The sequence below is a fragment of the Tinamus guttatus genome, unplaced genomic scaffold (assembly GCF_059628265.1).
Source record: "Tinamus guttatus ecotype Peru unplaced genomic scaffold, ASM5962826v1 Tinamus_guttatus_pri_ptg000261l, whole genome shotgun sequence".
Taxonomy (NCBI): domain Eukaryota; kingdom Metazoa; phylum Chordata; class Aves; order Tinamiformes; family Tinamidae; genus Tinamus; species Tinamus guttatus.
This window is the reverse complement of record NW_028288795.1, coordinates 1545-17810: the sequence shown is the minus strand read 5'-3', so window position 1 is coordinate 17810 and position 16266 is coordinate 1545. Positions and strand designations below refer to the sequence as shown.

General features: G+C 69.5%; 2 protein-coding genes across 2 annotated transcripts; both read right to left on the bottom strand.

Annotated features, from left to right (window-relative positions):
* Nucleotides 1-4322: 4322 nt before the first annotated feature.
* Nucleotides 4323-10528, bottom strand: MAP1S (microtubule associated protein 1S). Its single transcript, XM_088527061.1, has 6 exons — nt 10435-10528; nt 8976-9058; nt 8725-8865; nt 5267-8516; nt 4809-5026; nt 4323-4498 (listed from the first exon to the last, which is right to left on the bottom strand). Exons 3-6 carry the CDS (start codon nt 8782-8784, stop codon nt 4343-4345), a joined length of 3684 nt encoding a protein of 1227 aa, XP_088383187.1. The 5' UTR covers nt 8785-8865; nt 8976-9058; nt 10435-10528; the 3' UTR covers nt 4323-4342.
* LOC148594269 (survival motor neuron protein-like) lies at nt 10440-15816 on the bottom strand. The gene is made up of 7 exons (XM_088527062.1): nt 15790-15816; nt 15303-15398; nt 15033-15212; nt 14829-14954; nt 14566-14691; nt 14388-14479; nt 10440-10536 (listed from the first exon to the last, which is right to left on the bottom strand). The coding sequence occupies exons 1-6, from the start codon at nt 15814-15816 to the stop codon at nt 14396-14398; spliced, it is 639 nt and encodes a 212-aa protein (XP_088383188.1). The 3' UTR covers nt 10440-10536; nt 14388-14395.
* Between the last annotated feature and the right edge of the window lie 450 nt (nt 15817-16266).

Here is a 16266-nt window from a genome sequence, read left to right as displayed (position 1 = left end):
AGCGGAGGGGGTTGCGCGGAGCTGCCCCCCACGCGTGGCTCTGCACGGGTGGGGGGGCGGCTGCAGCAGCGCTTTGCGGGGGGGGGGGGTCGTGTCCCGGCACCTGCGCGGGGGGGGGGGGGCGGCTGCGGGGGCCGTAGGAGCGCGATGGCAGCAGCGGCGCGGGGGGGGCTGCGGGGCTGCACCCACCCCCGAGACACGGGGGGGCTGCCCCCCCCCCCGCCAGCACCGGGTTGGCATTTTGCGTGGGGGGGGGGGGGCGTGCCCCCTGCACGGGTGGAAGGGGGGAGTTTGGGGGCGCTGCCCCCCGACACGGCGCGGGGCTCGTGGAAAGGAGGGGGGCACCTGCATGGGGGGGGGGCGTCTGGCGGGGGGGGGCAGCGCGGGAGGCGGGGGGGGCCCCGCCGCACTCACCTGGGGGTCCCGGCGCCGCCGCCGCCCCGCGCGCGCTCCGGGCTGCGCGCGCTCCGGGGCCGCGGGCGCGCGCGAGCCGGCGCGGGAGCGCGGCGGCCCCGCCCACGCCCCCCCGCCGCCGCCGCGAGGGGGCAGCGCCCGCGCGCCCATTGGCCGCCGCGCCCGGCAGTGGGCGGGGCCGCCGCCTCCCATTGGCTCGCCCGCTGGCGATGCTGCCCTGCGGGAGGGGGTGATTTGCATATTTAAAGCGGCCGCCGCCTGGGCCCTCGACTTCCCCCCGTATAGGGCGGAGCGGAGGCGACGAGGCGGGCGCGGGGGGGCACGAGCAGGTGCAACCCCCTCCCAGCCCGTATCCCACCGGGAGCACCGGGAGCTGCGCGGGGCTCGTACGGGGCGGGGGGCTGCAGGGAACCCCCATCCAACCTGCCCGTGAAGCCGCCGGGCTGCTGCAGTCCCCCCGTTCCCCCTCCTTCCCCCCCGCCATTAGCTCGCGGTGCTAATTGCTAATGAACCTCATCCCGCGAGGGGGGAGTCCCGCGCTGAGCTCATGTCCCGGCACCGGCTGACACCGGGGCGGCCGCTCCGCAGCTGCGGGACGGGAAGCGGGGGGGGCACCGGGGACGCTGCGGCAGGAGCCGAGGCTCAGGCGGGATGCGACCCGCGGGACGGGGGCTGCTCCCGGGAGCCCCCAGCGCGGCCAGGGCGCTGCAGCACCCCGGGCTTCGCTCGGGTCCCTTTTGTCCCATCGAGCTCTGCCAGCATCTGCTGCTCCCTCGGGATGCGACCGCTTGGCAGCGCCGTGAGCGATGCCCGGCCTCCGGCTGCACCGCGCGGCACGGCCCGCACCGCGGCCTCGCTCTGCCGGCCACCCAGGTCCCCAGCGGCGGCTGCCACCGGCCCAACGTGGGGTTGGGGTGCCTGGATGTGCACGGGCAGAGCTGGGCGCACAGCGAGCCTCGCCGTGTGCGCACGGAGCATCGCTGTGCATGCACCAAGGTGTGTGCACTGAGTATTGCTGTGCATGCACCAAGCCGTGTGCACTTAGTATTGCTGTGCATGCACCAAGGTGTGTGCACTGAGTATTGCTGTGCATGCACCAAGCTGTGCGTGCTGAGTATTGCTGTGCATGCACCAAGCCATGTGCACTGATCATGCTGTCCATGCACCAAGCTGTGTGCACTGAGAATGCTGTGCATGCACCAAGCTGTGCACGTGCTGAGCATTGCCATGCATGCACCAAGCTGTGCATGTGCTGAGCAGTGCTGTGCATGCACCAAGCCGTGCACGTGCTGAGTGTTGCCATGTATGCACCAAGCCATGAGCGCACTGAGCACTGCTGTGCATGCACCAAGCTGTAAGCGCGCTGAGCATTGCCATACAGGCACCAACCTGTGCATGTGCTGAGCATTGCCGTGCATGCACCAAGCCGTGCACTCTGAGCATTGCTGTGTATGCACCAAGCCGTAAGCACTCTGAGCATTGCTGTGTACGCACCAAGCTGTGCACAGTGTTGCCGTGTGTGCACCAAGATGTGCACGCTGAGCGCTGCCGTGCATACAGCAAGCCGTGTACGCTGAGCATTGCCGTGTATGCACCAAGCTGTGCATGTGCTGAGCAGTGCTGTGTATGCACTAAGCCGTGCACGCGCTGAGCGTTGCTGTGCACGCAGCAAGCTGTGCATGTGCTGAGCAGTGTTGTGCGTGCAGCAAGCCGTGCACGCTGAGCGTTGCTGTGCACGCAGCAAGCTGTGTGCACGCAGAGTGTTGCCAGGCACGTGCCAAGCTGTGCGCTCGCTGAGCGGCGCTGTGCATGCACCAAGCTGTGCACGCTGCGCGTTCCTGCGCGCGCTCCAAGCCCTGCGCGTGCCGTGCTGCCAGTGCTCTTTGTTAGAGCTCACTGCGAGACACCTCCTGCCTTTCCCGCTCTCCACAGCCCTACCCAGGCCCCAGCCCCTTGCAGCGGGCATGCCATGGGGCAGGGGTTGCCATCTGTGGGGCTGGATGGAGGCCCCTGCAGCCCCACAGCACCCTGGGGTGCCCAAGGCCGGGTGCTCTTGGTGCAGCCTGTGCATCCTCCCACCTGGGCGCTGCGCTTGCAATTGCAGCCCCACTCCCAGCAGCCCCCAGCAAAACCGAGGCGGGGAAGCATTCCCAGCCCTTGGATAATGCTCCCTGTTGGCTCACACAGCCCGGAGCCAGGCAGGGAGCACCGGGCAGCCCTGGGGACACCGTCCCCATCACCTGCTCCGATGGCAGCGCCAGGGCTGCGGGTGGGACGAGGGGGGCCCCGACGGCTCCTCCCGGTCACGTCCCCTCCCCGGGGGCCGGGTCCCCGCTCCCCTCCTCGGCGCAGCCGTGGCGGCTCCGGCAGGGATGCAGGCGGTTGCCATGGAAACCGCTCCATCCTCTGCCGCAGCAGCCGGGCCCGGCCCCGGTTCCCCACCCCACGGCCCCACGCGCAGGCGGACGGCGCCGTGAGCTTGGATCTCTTTAATGCTTGTTTCCAAATACATCGGCCAAACCGTAACGGCGTGTGCAACACGGGGCGCGTGCCGGGGCCCGGAGAGCGCGCGAGGACGAGCGCCGCGGGGGGAACGCGGCCCCCGCGGCCCCGCCGACATTAAAAACGGCTCCCAGCTAAGAAAAATAGATAAAGCACTAAAGGTGAAACATTCACTCCCTCCCCATCCCCTCCCCGAACACATAGGACGATACAATCAAAAGTAAAAAGGCCCCGCAAGCCGCTCCCCGGGGCTGGGGGGCCGCAGCCTCACAGTGGCAACCACAGATAAATAAGAACCTCCCGCAGGAACAGTTTTGGTTTGTTCAGTTTCTTGTGTTTTCTGCTTTTTTTTTCTCTTAAAAAAAAATCACTACAAAAAGAGCCAGCGAGGAGCCCCTAGGAAACCGCTTAGTGTTTGTCCTTGCCGAGGGGCCCGTGCGCAGAGGGGACGAGCCCTGAGCCCCGCTGGTCCCAACTTCCCCAAAGCCCCAAATCTGGGACATCCCCATCCAGCTCCTGCAGGGACCAAGGGAGGAGAAGGGAGAGGCAGCCCCGGCGCCCAGCCCGGCCAAGAGCCCCCGCAGGGGACCCATGGGTGCAATAAGTGGGCAGGTCTCAGCTTGGTGCAGAGTGAAGCCTCCCGCTGCTTCCTCACAAGGACAAGGGCTTGGAGCCAGGAGGAGGGACACGACTGCTCTTGGCAGCGCCTGGGGGGCTCCTGTCACCCCTGGGGACACGCGGGCAGTGAGACAGACGGTGACAGCGAAGCCCCCCCGCCGTGGCTGGTGCGCGGTGCCGGCCATGCGGGACGGGGACGAGCGGGATGTGGCCGTGGCGGAGCCGGACAAGGGGGGATTCCTGCTCCGGCTCCCCGGGAAGGGGGCTCGGCTCCCCCTGCGACGGGGCGGGGGGCAGTAGTGGCTGATGGTGGGGGGGAAAAACAGCAAACGACTAAAAGTTACCCTGTTAAGTCGAGCTGGGCTCGCGCGGTGACCCCAGGAAGGGGCTCCGCAGCGCAGGGTGCAGGAAGGGGCGGCTCTGTCCCCCGCCATGGCAGGGCCACCCCGTCCCCCCCCATAGCAGGGCCACCCCGTCCCCCACCATGGCAGGGCCACCCCGTTTCCCCCACGGCAGGGCCACCCCGTCCCCCTGCCCGTGCGGGGCTGTGGCAGTGCGGAGCGAGGGGCGCCTGGCTCCGGCGTGGGCTAACCGCCCTGCGGGGGGACACGGTGACAACGCGGGTCCCACGGGGACCCCGTGTGACCCCCGGGAGCCCACGCCAGCCCCCAGGGAGGGGGCACCCCCCCCTGCATCCTCCCCTTCCCCTCCAGCCCCTCCGAGCCGTGGGGGCAGGCGGAGGAGGAGGAGGAAGGTGGGGGATGAAGGCCACCCGTTCTCCCCGCTGCCCGGGGGGCCCGGGCCCTCCTCAGAACTCCACCTTGCAGGCGGGGAAGGTCTCGTCCTGCATGGCCACGGTGCTGTTGCTGCCCAGCACCGTGATGCCCAGCTCCTGCTGCCGCTCGTGGGTCTCCTGGTACCACTCGTGCATCACCAGCGAGTCGAAGGTGGGGATCAGCGTCACCTGCGGAGGCACCGATGGCACCGGCTCAGCGCCCCGGCCCAGCAGGCCCGGGGACTCCCAGGCACCAGGGCCCAGAGCTTACGGCCACAGCTCCAGGCCTTGTCCCAATGGGAAAGAGCTGGAAATGCTCCCCGCAGGAGCCTCAGGGCTCCTGTCTCCATCTCCTCCCGTTAATTCCTCCCCACCCCAGCACCTTGCAGGGAAACTGAGGCACAAGGGGCCACGAGGACGCCCCGCTCGAGGAGCGGAGCCTGGGAGCGCCGTGCGGCCGGTCCCGCGGGCGCCGCGTCCGCGGGTCCCGCGCGCTCACCTGGATGTCGGTGCCCCACTGGTGCTTGCCGGCGAGCAGGGCGTCCAGGATGCTCCTCATGACGCCCTCCTTGAGGTGGTCGTCGCCGCTCACCACGTAGCAGAGGGAGCGCACGCGCCGGAAGAATTCCTCGTCCACCGTGCGCGCGCTCCACGAGCCGGGCACGTAGGCCAGGTCCACGTAGACGGGGGGGCCCGGCGGGGCGGCCGCCCGCGAGCCTGCGGGGACGGGGACACAGGGTGGCACCAAGGCGGGCAGCCCCCTTTGCCCTGGGGAACCACGCGGGTCCCACCCCAGACCCGCGGACGGCACCGTCCCGGCAGCGGCTCCGGTGTGGGAAAAGCGGAGCTGCCAGGAAGCTCCGGCACCGAGGCAGACCCGGAGCATCTCCCGCTGTTCCCCATTCCCCCTCGGAGCCCCTTCCCTCCCTGCCGCCCCACAGGGACCCCCGGCCTTACCTGCTGGAGACGCCCGGCCGGCTCCGGCCGGCGTCCTGGCTCCGGCGCTCCGGGCGGTCCCGGCGGTGCGGGCGTCCCCAGCCGCCCCGCCATAGGGGCCTTTCTTGTCCCCGAAAGGCAGCCTGGCCTTGTCCCCAGCATCACGGGCTGAGCTGCCGCCAACGCGGGCCTTGGGGGCCAGGCTGGAGTGCTTGGGGGGGTCGGGCCTGGGGGCGGCGGGCGCCGAGCCCACGCGGGACGGGGTCCTCTTCACCTTGCCCGGTGGCTCCTTCTTGGCCGCGCGCGGCTGCTCGCCCGGCAGCGCCTCGGGGTCCACCATGCAGATGCCAGGCTGGGCAGGGATGGGGCAGGGGTCCTTCATGGGGGCGGGCAGCGGGTCGCGGGCCCTCGCCAGGCCCCGGCCCGGCTGCTCCGAGTCCTCGTCCGACTCCAGCCCGTCGGCCAGGATGGAGGGGCAGTCCTCGGTGGCGGGAGGGACGTCGGAGTCGGACAGGGTGGGCAGCGACTCGCTCACGGAGGTGGGGGGCGTCTCGGCCGCCGGCTTGCGGCGCTGCGCGAGCGGCTGCGCCATCTCCTGCGACAGGTCGCTGTCCGACAAGTCCCGGGGGCTGACGTTGGCCGAGGGCGACCGCTCCGACTTGGGGTGCTCGAACTCGCAGGGCGACACCAGGCACAGGTCCACGTCGTGCGGCGAGTCGGAGCGGCGGCCGGGCTGGCGCGGCGGCCCGTCCCCGTCCGCCCGCCCCGCGTGGTGGCAGGGCCGCAGGGGCAGCGACAACCCGCCCTTGGCGGCCGCCGGCTCCGGCTCCGGCGTCAGGCCGGTCCCGCGGGGCCGGTTCGCCCCGTCCTCCTGGGGGGACTCACTCACGGGGGGCAGCACCTGCTCGAAGGAGACGGAGAGCGACTCGTCCACCTCGGTGGAGTGCGGGGAGCCCACCTCGGCCGGCAGCGACGGCGTGGTGATGGTGGGGGACACGTCGGGGACGTCGTCCTTGAAGGGGCTCAGCGAGAGGCCGCCCGCCTGCTTGTCGTGCGCGGGGCCGGCGCCGTCGTGCGCGGCCTTGCCCGCGGCCCAGCAGTTGGGCTGCTGGTTGGCGTTGGCCCCCGGCTCCTCTCCGGTCTCCTCCACCGGCGACTGGTGGAAGGGAGTGTGGCCGGCGCTGGCGGGCCCCGAGCTGGCCGGGGACATCATCTCCAGGGTCTTCTCCTCGGAGCTGCCGCAAGGGTCCTCGCCGCCCTCGGGGCAGTGGTTGAGCAGCCCGGTGGGCGTCAGGTCGAAGTTGACGCTGCGTTCGCTCCTGGGCGTCTTGGCCAGGGGCGACGGGGGCCCCAGGGCCTTCAAGGGGCTGCTCTCGAGGTAGCGGAAGCGCTGGGGGCTGTCGGGCTCCTCCAGGCCGTTCTCCACGCAGCCCAGCTCCGCGCGCGCCCCGCTCTCCGGCGGGGACGGCTCCAGCTCGCTCTCCGCCGTGGTGATGCCTTCATCCGTCGAGTCCTCCTTCCTCCTCCCCTCCGCCCCGGGCGACGCGGCCCCCCGGCCCTGCTCGGACTCCGGCAGCAGGTCCTCGGGGGAGGACGGCTTGGAGCCGTCCGAGGCCCCCGGCTCCTTCTTGCCACCCGGCTCCTTGGGCACTTTGGCCTTGGGCTTCTCTGGCTCCTTCTTGAGGGTGGATTTCTTCATGCTCCCGGTTTTGGCCAAGGGTTTGCGGGTGTCTGGGACGGGCGTTTTCCGGGCTGGGGGTTTTGCAGCAGTTTTGCTCTCGGCCTTGCTGTCCTTCACATCCTTTCGCAGCGTATCAGCCTTCACTTCCTTCTTCACTGTCTTCACCTCCTTCCTGGTTTCACCCTTCACCTCAGTCCCATCTTCCTTCTTCACCGGCTTCTTCTCTTCTTTTCGGGGAAGAGGCTCCTTCTTGGGCAACGTTTTCTCTTTACTCACCTTCAGTTTCGCATCCACTTTGAGCTTTTCCATCGAGGAGTCCAGCTTGGCTCGAGCATCCTTGGCTCTCTCCTCTTCCGACCCTGTTCTAGTTGCCTCCCCCAGAGATTTCGGTTTCTCCTTGCTCCCCGACTTCACCTCCTTCCTCTCTGTCTTTAGAGCCTTTTCCTTTGGCGCTGGTGTCCCGGCGTCCACCAGACTCAGCTTGGAAGCAGATTTCAGGCTCTCCCTGCTCTCTGCCCTCTTCTGCTTGAGCTGCTTCTCGGGCTGGGGTGCAGACAGCCCCTTCAAGTCGTTCTTGGTGACCACGGGGTGCTTGAGGAACTCCAGGTGCTTGACCTTCTCCAGCCCCTCCAGGATGCGGGCCTGCGGGGTGCAGCCGGGGAAGAGCACCCGGATGATCTTCTCGGAGGGGCTCACGGGGTGCCACACGAGCAGGGCGCAGATGGAGGTGAGACACTGCAAGGGCAAGTCCTGCTCCCTGGGGTAGCTGTTGCCCGACCAGTGCTGCATGAGGAACTCCAGCTCCTTGGTGCCCTTCACGGGGTTCAGGACGTACATGTCCAACCGGCCGACTCCCATTTTCTGGAAGAGGACAGTGGGCTCCACGCGGGGGGAGCTATCCCGGGCCAGCGGGTTGGGGCGGATGCCCAGCTTGTCCAGGTAGTGCAGGGTGAGGGCGGCCTCGTCGCAGCTCTTCAGCACCTGCGAGTTGCCCTCGATGTCCTTCAGCTTCTCGGAGGCGTTGAGGAACACGACGCCCAGCTCCGGGGAGATGAGGTTCTTGGCCCAGTCGCCGTTGCCCTGCGAGCCCTGCGACGGGTCCTCCTCCAGCTCCGCCAGCTTCCTCTGCAGGAGGCTGTTGACGCCGGGCAGGCTGTCGGTGCCCACGTGGGTCACCAGGATGGAGTCGACGCGGTCCAGGTGCCGGACCAGCTTCCAGAAGGACGACTTGGGGTTGGAGCCGCCGTTCACCAGCACGTTGAAGCCGTTGACCGCAAAGAAGGCCGAGTCCCCCCTCCCGCCCGGGAAGATATAGCAGCAGGGCTTGGAGAGCTTGAGGAAGCCGACCATGGTGGGAGGCTCGAGGAGCTCGAACGGGGACTGGGGCTCCAGGGACTCCGAGAGGTACTCCAGGAACTCCTCCAGCCCCTCCATCTCCGGCAGGATGCGGCCCGGGTTGTAGCGCAGCTCGATGAAGTCCTGGAGGTTGTGATGGTCCAGAGCCGAGTCCTTCCACTCTCCGAAGTCAGGGCAGCTGATGGTCAGCCGGGCCTTGGCAGAGGGGTCAGCGGAGCTCAGCATCTCTCCCACCTGCGAGGACACGGGGACAGCCAGGGTTCAGGCCTTGCTCGCCCACACGGGGCAGCCCCTCGGGCAGCTCTGTGCTCCCTCCCCAGTGAGCACAGGGAGCCCCTTCCCCTGCCCAGCGCTCGGTGCCCGCAGGGCATCGCCCCTCCGGGCTCTGCCAGGCTCCACGCGGAGACGCCGCGGACGGGAGCAGACCCCCCCGGCCCCGCACCTCCTTGTCCGTGAAGATCTGGATGAAGTCCCGCAGCGAGAAGCAGCCCGTCTGCAGCATCAGCTCGCCCGTCTCCTCCACGCAGGGCCCCGCGAACACCAGCAGCTTGTGCTGGGACACGTCCGTGACGAGGTTTCGCAGCTGGGGACGGGAGGGGGACGGCCGTGAGGACGCGGCGTCCCCGCCTGGACCCTGTCCTGCGGGATGGGGTGGAAGGGGACCCGGCCGCGTCCCACGGCCCCGCCGCTCACCTCGTCGCACAGGGACTTGTCCGAAGGGTTGAGCAGCACCAGGGTCTCCAGCACGTCGCCCCGGTGGTGGAGGGTCCGCTGACCTGCGGGGAGCGAGCGCTGACGCCCGGCCCAGCACCCGGGGACCCCGGGGGACACCCCGCAGCAGCGGGGACAGAGCCTGCCCGTTCCCACAGCGCAAGAGGGACACCACGAGGCCGGCGCTGGCCGTGAGCCGAACGCCGCGGGGCCGGCGGATCCGCGTTTCCTTGCGCCCTTCCTGCTGCAGGGAAGGGAGGAAGACGGGGCTGGCCAGGCCGGGGCCATCCCATGCTCTCCTCTGCGAGCGGGGCTGCACAGCCAACGTGTCACCTGCCCAACCTGTGTCCTGCCCTGGGGTCACCATGTCCCGGCACCGGCAGGACAAGGGGATGCGGCAGGAAGATGTTTTGCGGAGCCGCGTGGCCTCGGACACGGGCTTCCTGGCTACTTTTCCCAAGGAAACCTCAGCGCAGGGCACAGCCAGACCCCAAAGAGCATCGTGTCCCCAGAGGCGACGCCGAGGTCCCGTCTCGGGCTGGGCCGGGTTGCCTGGGGACGTTGCCCCATGGAGGGTGAAGGAAGCGGTTTTGCCACAGGCACGTGGGGACCACGGGACTCATCCCACAGCCGCCAGCCTGGCTGGCCACAGCCCGGACAGGGCCCGAGGGCTCGGCCGACGGGTCCTGCTTCAGCTGAGCACCTCCCCACGACGGACGGTGACAGGGTGACGGGAAGGAGGAGGAGAGCACGGCAGTTCCTGCTGCAGAACCCCCATCTCACTGAGTGCCCCCCAACCAAACTCTCCTCAAAAGAAGGGGGAGCCGGGAGCTCCTTCAACCCCCTTTTCCCAGCTCAAGAGCCAGGATCATGGGCACCGCATCCGCTGTGGTTATTCCACTGGCGGAATCCAGCGGATCCCGGCGGAGACGATGTGTGCGGAGCCCTGGATGTGCCGCTCCGCAGCGGAGCGCGGGAAGGGCCCCCCGGAGCCGCCACGCACCAGCCCCGGCAGCTGCTCGGCACAAAGTGGAGCCTGTTCCCGGCGGGAATGGCGCCCACCCGGGCACGGGCTGCAGCTGCCGCCGGCTCCCTCCGCGTGTTCCCAGCCTGCGGAACCAGCTGCCTTCTCCACGACACCCCCGGAGCTGCTGCAGCCCCCGGGAAGCGGCTGGGAGGCTCCATCCCCCCATGCCAGCCCCTCTGCGCCGGGAACGCGCCGGGAGCTGCCCCGGGGCCGGCAGGACGCGCAGCCAGCTCAGCACAAAAAGCTGTTTCACAGCCATGACCAAATGTTTGCGCAGCAAAGCAAGCGCCGCCGGGGCGGCCGCGGCGCCCGGGATTGAAACACGGCGGCGGGGTCAGGCGGGGACCCGGCGACGGCCCCGGCGCGAGCGGGCGCCCGCGGGGAGCCGCGTGATCCGCGCGCTGCGGGACTCACCCTTCACGATGCTGGAGAAGGTGGCCGAGTGGCGGGACACGAAGAGCTTGAGCTGCTCGTCCAGGTTGCAGGCGGCCAGGTCGATGTCCCACGAGCGGATGCCTGCGGGACAGGGCGGGATGAGCCGCGGAGCCGGCGGGGGGGGCCTCCCTAATCCCTGCTGTGGCCCTGGATTATGTCCCCGAGCCGGCTGAGCCGGCGCTGCCGAGCGGCCCCCAGCTCTGCACGGTTCCCACCTCCACGTAGCTACGGATACGGCCCCATCCCGGCCCATCCTGCTCCTCATGGAGCCCCGGCTGCTCTGGCCGGAGTGCAGGGATCCCCCCAGGCACCCGCTCGCCAGGACAGGGGTCAGTCCAGGGGCTCCCGGCCCTCGTTCCCACCACACGGACACGGGATCCCAACGGCGCTGCCATCCCTGCAGCGGAGCAGGGAGAACCCCCGGCGCGAGGCCGATGCCCCGTCCCCATCCCGACGCCCCGCGGGAGCAGCCGGGACGGCGACGCGGCGGCTCCTCGTCGGAGCGGCGCCGGGGGCAGCACCTCGGCGTGAGTCACGGCCCAGCACGGCAGAGCAAAACCCCGGCCCCGGGGCCACGGCGGCTCCTCTCCGGCACCGCTTTGAAGGCGGCAATTCCAGGAAGGAGCGGTGCCGAGGAGCTGGCACGCGGCTCCGCACCCCTCGGGCGCCCTCCGCTCCCGCTGCGCGCGGGCGGCTCTCCCTGCATCCCGAGCGGCCGCTCCGGGAAGCCCTCGCCAGCCCCCCGGAGCCCCGCGCGGATGCGGACGCGCAGGGATCCCGGTGCTGCGGCGGGGCCGGGCGCTGCCCGCCCTCCTCGGCAGCCCGCGGAGCCGTTAACGGTCCCGCGATGGCGAAAGAGGCGGCAGGACGCGGGGCTTTGCGCAAGGCCGGCGCTGGGGTCCGGGCGGGCGTTTTCCAGCTGCCTCCTCCAGGGCTTCGGGATGTCCCCAGGTCCTCACGGGATCCCCAGCCCGAGGGATCCCATAGGGAATGGATCTGCCCCAGGGACACAGGTCTGGGGAAACGGCAGCTTGAACCAAGGGGGAGCTGGGGGACAGGGGCCTCCCGCACAGCCCCCATCTGCCCCCTCTGGACGGATCCAGGGGAGGCCGATCTTGAGGCCGCAAGGCAGGAAAGGAGCCAGATCCCAGGGATCCGAGGCAGGAGAGGGTGCAGATCCCAGGGAGGCAGATCCTGGGCATCCAGAGCAGAAGGGGGCAGAGCCCGGGGCTCCCAGCGGGGGCTAATGGGGATCCAGTGCACTGAGAGGGAGTGATACCGGCGGGGGGCAGATCTCAGGAATCCAGTGGGCAGCTCCCAGGGATGCAGAGCAGGAGAGGGGACAGATCCTGGGGATACTGCAGGAGCAGATCCCAAGAATCCCAGCAGGCTGATCCTGGGGATCCAGAGCAAGAAAGGGGGCAGACCCCAGGAATCCAGGCAATAGATCCCATGGGTACCTGCAGAGCAGACCCAGGGATCTAGGAGGGCAGATCCTGGGGGTCCCAGCAGGGCAATCCCAGGGATCTAGAAGACAAAAACAGTCAGATCCCAGGGATTTAAGGGGGCAGATCCCAAACGCTCCATGGGACTGATCCCAGGGATCCAAATGAAGAAAGGGAGGCCGATCCTGAGTATCCAAGCAACAAATCCCATGGGTCCCATGAGGCCAATCCCGGGGATCCAGAGCAGGAAAGGGGGCAGACCGCGGCGATCCGGGGGTGCAGCCCCCCAGCCTCCCTGCAAGCAGATCCCGGGAACGCAGGCGGGCGGATCCCGGGAATGCAGGGGGGCAGACCCCGTAGATCCGGGACGGGGGGGGGAGGAGGGCAGATCCCGGGGATCCGGGGAGGATCCGGGACCCCGTTACGGCGGCGGGGGGAGGCTCAGCCCCGTGCGGGGAGCACGGCGCCCCCCGCCCCCCACCCCCGCCCCGCGGGGCGGCGCGGCCGTTAGCGGAGCGGCCCCGCCGCGGCTCTCACCTCGCTCGAGCTCGCGCAGCGCGGAGCCCCGCAGGCCGGCGCGGTGGCAGCCGCCGCCCACGATGGCGAGGAGCGAGAAGCGGCGGGGCCCGGCGGGCGCGGGGCCGCCACGAGCCGCCGCCGCCGCCGCCGCCATCTTCGGGCCCCCCGCAGCCACGACGCGCCGGCGGCCCCGCCCCGCCGCGCCCGCGTCACGGCCGCCGGCCACGCCCACTGACGTCACCGCGGGCCAATGGGCGGCGGCGGCGGGTGGCGGGAGGGAGGGGGGAGCAGCGGGCAGCGCGGGGGGGGTCTTAAAAGGGAAACGCCCGGGTGGGGCCGCGCTGGGGTGGGGTCCGCAGGCGCCGCCGTAATGCAGTGCGGGGGTCTGCAGTGCGGGGGCGACGCAATGCAGTGGGGGGGCTGTGCAATGCAGTGCAGGGGGGATCTGCAGTGCAGGGGCGATGCAATGCAGTGGGGGGGGCTGTGCAATGCAGTGGGGGGGGGTCTGCAGTGCAGAGGCTGTGCAATGCAGTGGGGGGGCTGTGCAATGCAGTGCGGGGGTCTGCAGTGCAGGGGCGACGCAATGCAGTGGGGGGGGTCTCCAGTGGGGGGGGGGGCTGTGCAATGCAGTGGGGGGGGTCTGCAGTGCAGGGGCGATGCAATGCAGTGCGGGGCCTGTGCAATGCACTGGGGGGGGGGGTCTGCAGTGCAGGGGCGACGCAATGCAGTGGTGGGGCTGTGCAACGCAGTGGGGGGGTCTGCAGTGCAGGGGCTGTGCAATGCAGGGGCGATGCAATGCAGTGGGAGGGCTGTGCAATGCAGTAGGGGGGGGTCTGCAGTGCAGGGGCTGTGCAATGCAGTGTGGAGCAGTGCAATGCAGTGCAGGGGCGCGATACAGCGCAGGGTCGGTGCAATGCAGTGCAGGGGTCTGTGATGCAGTGCAGGCGGTTATAATGCAGTGCAAAGGGGTACAATGCAGTTTGGGGCTGTACGATGCAACATCAGGAGTGTGGGGCGTGAACTAGCAGGTGCTAAATGCAGTGCTGCAGTGACCTGCTACTGGTGTGCAGTGCTGCAGGCACACAGTGCAATGCTATGAGTGTGCAGCACAGGGCTGGCAGTGTGCAATACAGCACAGTGCTGAGGCGTGCAGTGCTGGGGATGGAGCACTGCCGTGATGGGGAGCAGGCAGTGCACTGCTAGGGTATGCAGCGCAGTGCTGGGGGTGCCCAATGCAAGGCTGGAATGTGCAGTGCAGCACGGTAGGGCCAGGATGGGCCATGCAGTGCAGCGCGGTGCAGTGCAGCTCAGTAACAGCTCCAGCCACCCCAGGCCTTTGGGCGCAGGCTGCACCGCAGGTCCCCAGTCTCCCCTTGGAACATCCCGTGCAGCATCCAGGACCTGTGGCCAGGCGGGCAGGTCCCGCAGCAGCGCAGCCATCCCCTCCCCGCACAGCCAGGGCAACTGCCTCAGGCTCCAGCACCGCAGGACAGAGCCCAGGCAGCCACTTCCCTGAGCAAACACAGCCCTGGCAAGGCCGGCGCGATCATTGAAGCCCATTCGGGCTAGGACGGGAGCGGGCACAAGGCCAGGTCCCTTCCCAGAGGCGCACACAGAGCCGGCATCCCACAAACCAGCTTTATTCCAAAGCCCTGGCATAGGGGAGCCCGTGGCCCCTCCAAGCCCGGGCACTGACGCAGCACCAGCCCGCAGTGGGGGGACAGCAGCTCCCTCTTTTCCTGGGGACTCGCAGTTGGGCCCTCCAGCTGCACAGTGAGACCGGGAGTGCTGCCTTCCCCCTGCCAGGCACAGGGACACGGATCCAGCTGGAAAAGGGGGAAAGAGACAGTGGTGAGTGACAGGAAAGGGGCACAGGGACATCCCAGGCCCCGACTCCCCTTGCCAAGGGTGTCAGAGCAGCGTCCTCTGCCCATCTACACGAGCAGATGGGGGTCCCCACGCACCCACCTGCCCTCCTAGCTGCGCGGAGCCGACATCTTCTGCCTGTAGCCGCTTCCCGGCGGGAGTGCAGCCGCCGCTGCCCGGCCCTCACGGACACCCTGGGGGTGCAGAGCAGGCAAGGGGTCACTGGTGGGGGTCACTCCTTCACCCCAGGTGCCCCCTCTGCCCCATGGCCCCTCTGTACCATGTAGAAGCCAGTGTGGTAGCCGCTGAGGTACCAGGACATCAGCATGGCGGCCAGGGCTTCCTCCTCGTCCTCCTCCTCTTGCAGCATGCACAGCGGGGCTGGGGGCCACGGCGGTGGCACCAACTACAACAGCCACCCAGAGCCCCCGTTAGGGACAGTCCCAGCACCGGGGATCCTGCCGGGGGTGCCTGGGCTATTGGCAGCCGTGGCCCTGGGGCAGCCCCCGGCCCCACAGTGAGCTGGGGGTGCAGGACACTCACGTGGGGGTCCTGGGAGGAGCGGGGCACCCGCTCGCCCTTGCTGCTCTTCCTCCTCCTGCCCGGGGGCAGCTCCCACGCTGGGACAGGTCTTGGCCTCCGGGGCTCCCCACAGGGACCGTCTTCCACCTTGCAGGGACACGTGGGTGTCAGTGTAGCCCCCCCAAACTCCCAACCACCGCAAAACCCCCCGGCGCCGTCACTCACCCCCTGGGCCCCCAGGTGTGTGGGGGGCAGGAGATCGGCCAGCGCCTGCTCCTCCTCGTTGCCATAGCCGTCGAAGCGCAGCAGGCAGGTGCCGGCAGCGGTGTCCAGCGCCCGCACCGTGGCCGGGTACAGCAGCCCGTCCCCCGACCACACGGCCAGGCAGGCGGCTCCCACCGCCCACTGCGGGGACGGGACGGGGGTCAGGCTGCCCTGAGCCCCCCCTTCGCATCGGTGACGCAGCGGGGACAGGCTGTTATGTCGCCCACTCACCTGGGTGGCTTCCTCCTTCTCCTTCTCCTCCTCACTGGGGGTCACACTCGACGTCGGGGACTCCGGGCTCTGCTCCAACTCCTGATCCGGAGCATCCTGGGGGAGGCTGCGATGGGGCTGTGGGGGCAGAACAGGGTCCTGCTCCTGTCCCGCCTCAGTCAGTCCCAGTGCAGGGCTGCCCGGCCCGGGCCCGGTTCCAGCTTCCCAGGACCCCCGGCGAGGTCAATCCAGGCTCTCCCATCCCATCCAGTCCCGGTTGCTTCAGTCGTGGTACCCCTGGTCCAGACTAACCCACACCCTCCATTCGCAGCCCGGTTCTCCCAGCCTGATATCCCCCGTCCAGGCTAGCCCGGACCCTCCCACCCGGGCCCGGTCCTGGTTTCCCCACCCCGGTACTCCCGCTCCAAGCTACTTCAGATCCTCCAGGTCCGGTCCGGTCCGGTCCGGTCCCGGGTCGGGTCCCCCATCCCCGCGCGCCCCCGCCTACCCGCAGTCCCGCGACGCTCTCGGCCATGACCCGGCGCAGGCGGCTCCGAACCGGCAACCGCACGTGGACCCCCGCGCGCGGCGCCCCCTGGGTAATGTAGTCCCCAGCGCGGCGGCGCGGCCGGGGGCGGGGGGCGCCGCGACCACACTTCCCAGGGGGCATTGCCCGCGCTACCAGCGAGTTGCTCGGGCAGAGCGTCGGGGCCGCTCTTTCCCCGCGCCACCTGGCGGCCGGGGGTGAGCCCCGCGCCGGGAGGAGCGCGAAGCGCCGCGGACATCGGTGTCGCGAGTTGTGTCGGTGCTCGGCCGCTCCCCTGCGGAATATTATTAAGTTGCTGCTGACGGGGGTTCCCCGTCGCCGCCGGCCAGGTGTAAATATTTACCTGATGGCAATTTGCAAGCGCAGAGCTCGATGTGAGCATGGCTCACCTACGGCATGGGCACCCTCCATGCAGCTGCAACCGCAGGAAATACAGAT

What these genes read in the sequence shown, in the direction of transcription:
- MAP1S (XM_088527061.1), bottom strand. Translation starts at nt 8,784, where the DNA reads ATGCTGCAGACGGGCTGCTTCTCGCTGCGGGACTTCATCCAGATCTTC. An exon ending in AGATCTTCACGGACAAGGAG is followed by an intron (nt 8,517 to 8,724) that starts GTGCGGGGCCGG and finishes GTGTCCTCGCAG; the next exon opens with GTGGGAGAGATGCTGAGCTC. An exon ending in CGGCCGGGCGTCTCCAGCAG is followed by an intron (nt 5,027 to 5,266) that starts GTAAGGCCGGGG and finishes CCGTCCCCGCAG; the next exon opens with GCTCGCGGGCGGCCGCCCCG.
- LOC148594269 (XM_088527062.1), bottom strand. Translation starts at nt 15,816, where the DNA reads ATGGCCGAGAGCGTCGCGGGACTGCGG. An exon ending in AGAGCGTCGCGGGACTGCGG is followed by an intron (nt 15,399 to 15,789) that starts GTAGGCGGGGGC and finishes AGCCTCCCCCAG; the next exon opens with GATGCTCCGGATCAGGAGTT. An exon ending in AGAAGGAGGAAGCCACCCAG is followed by an intron (nt 15,213 to 15,302) that starts GTGAGTGGGCGA and finishes CCGTCCCCGCAG; the next exon opens with TGGGCGGTGGGAGCCGCCTG.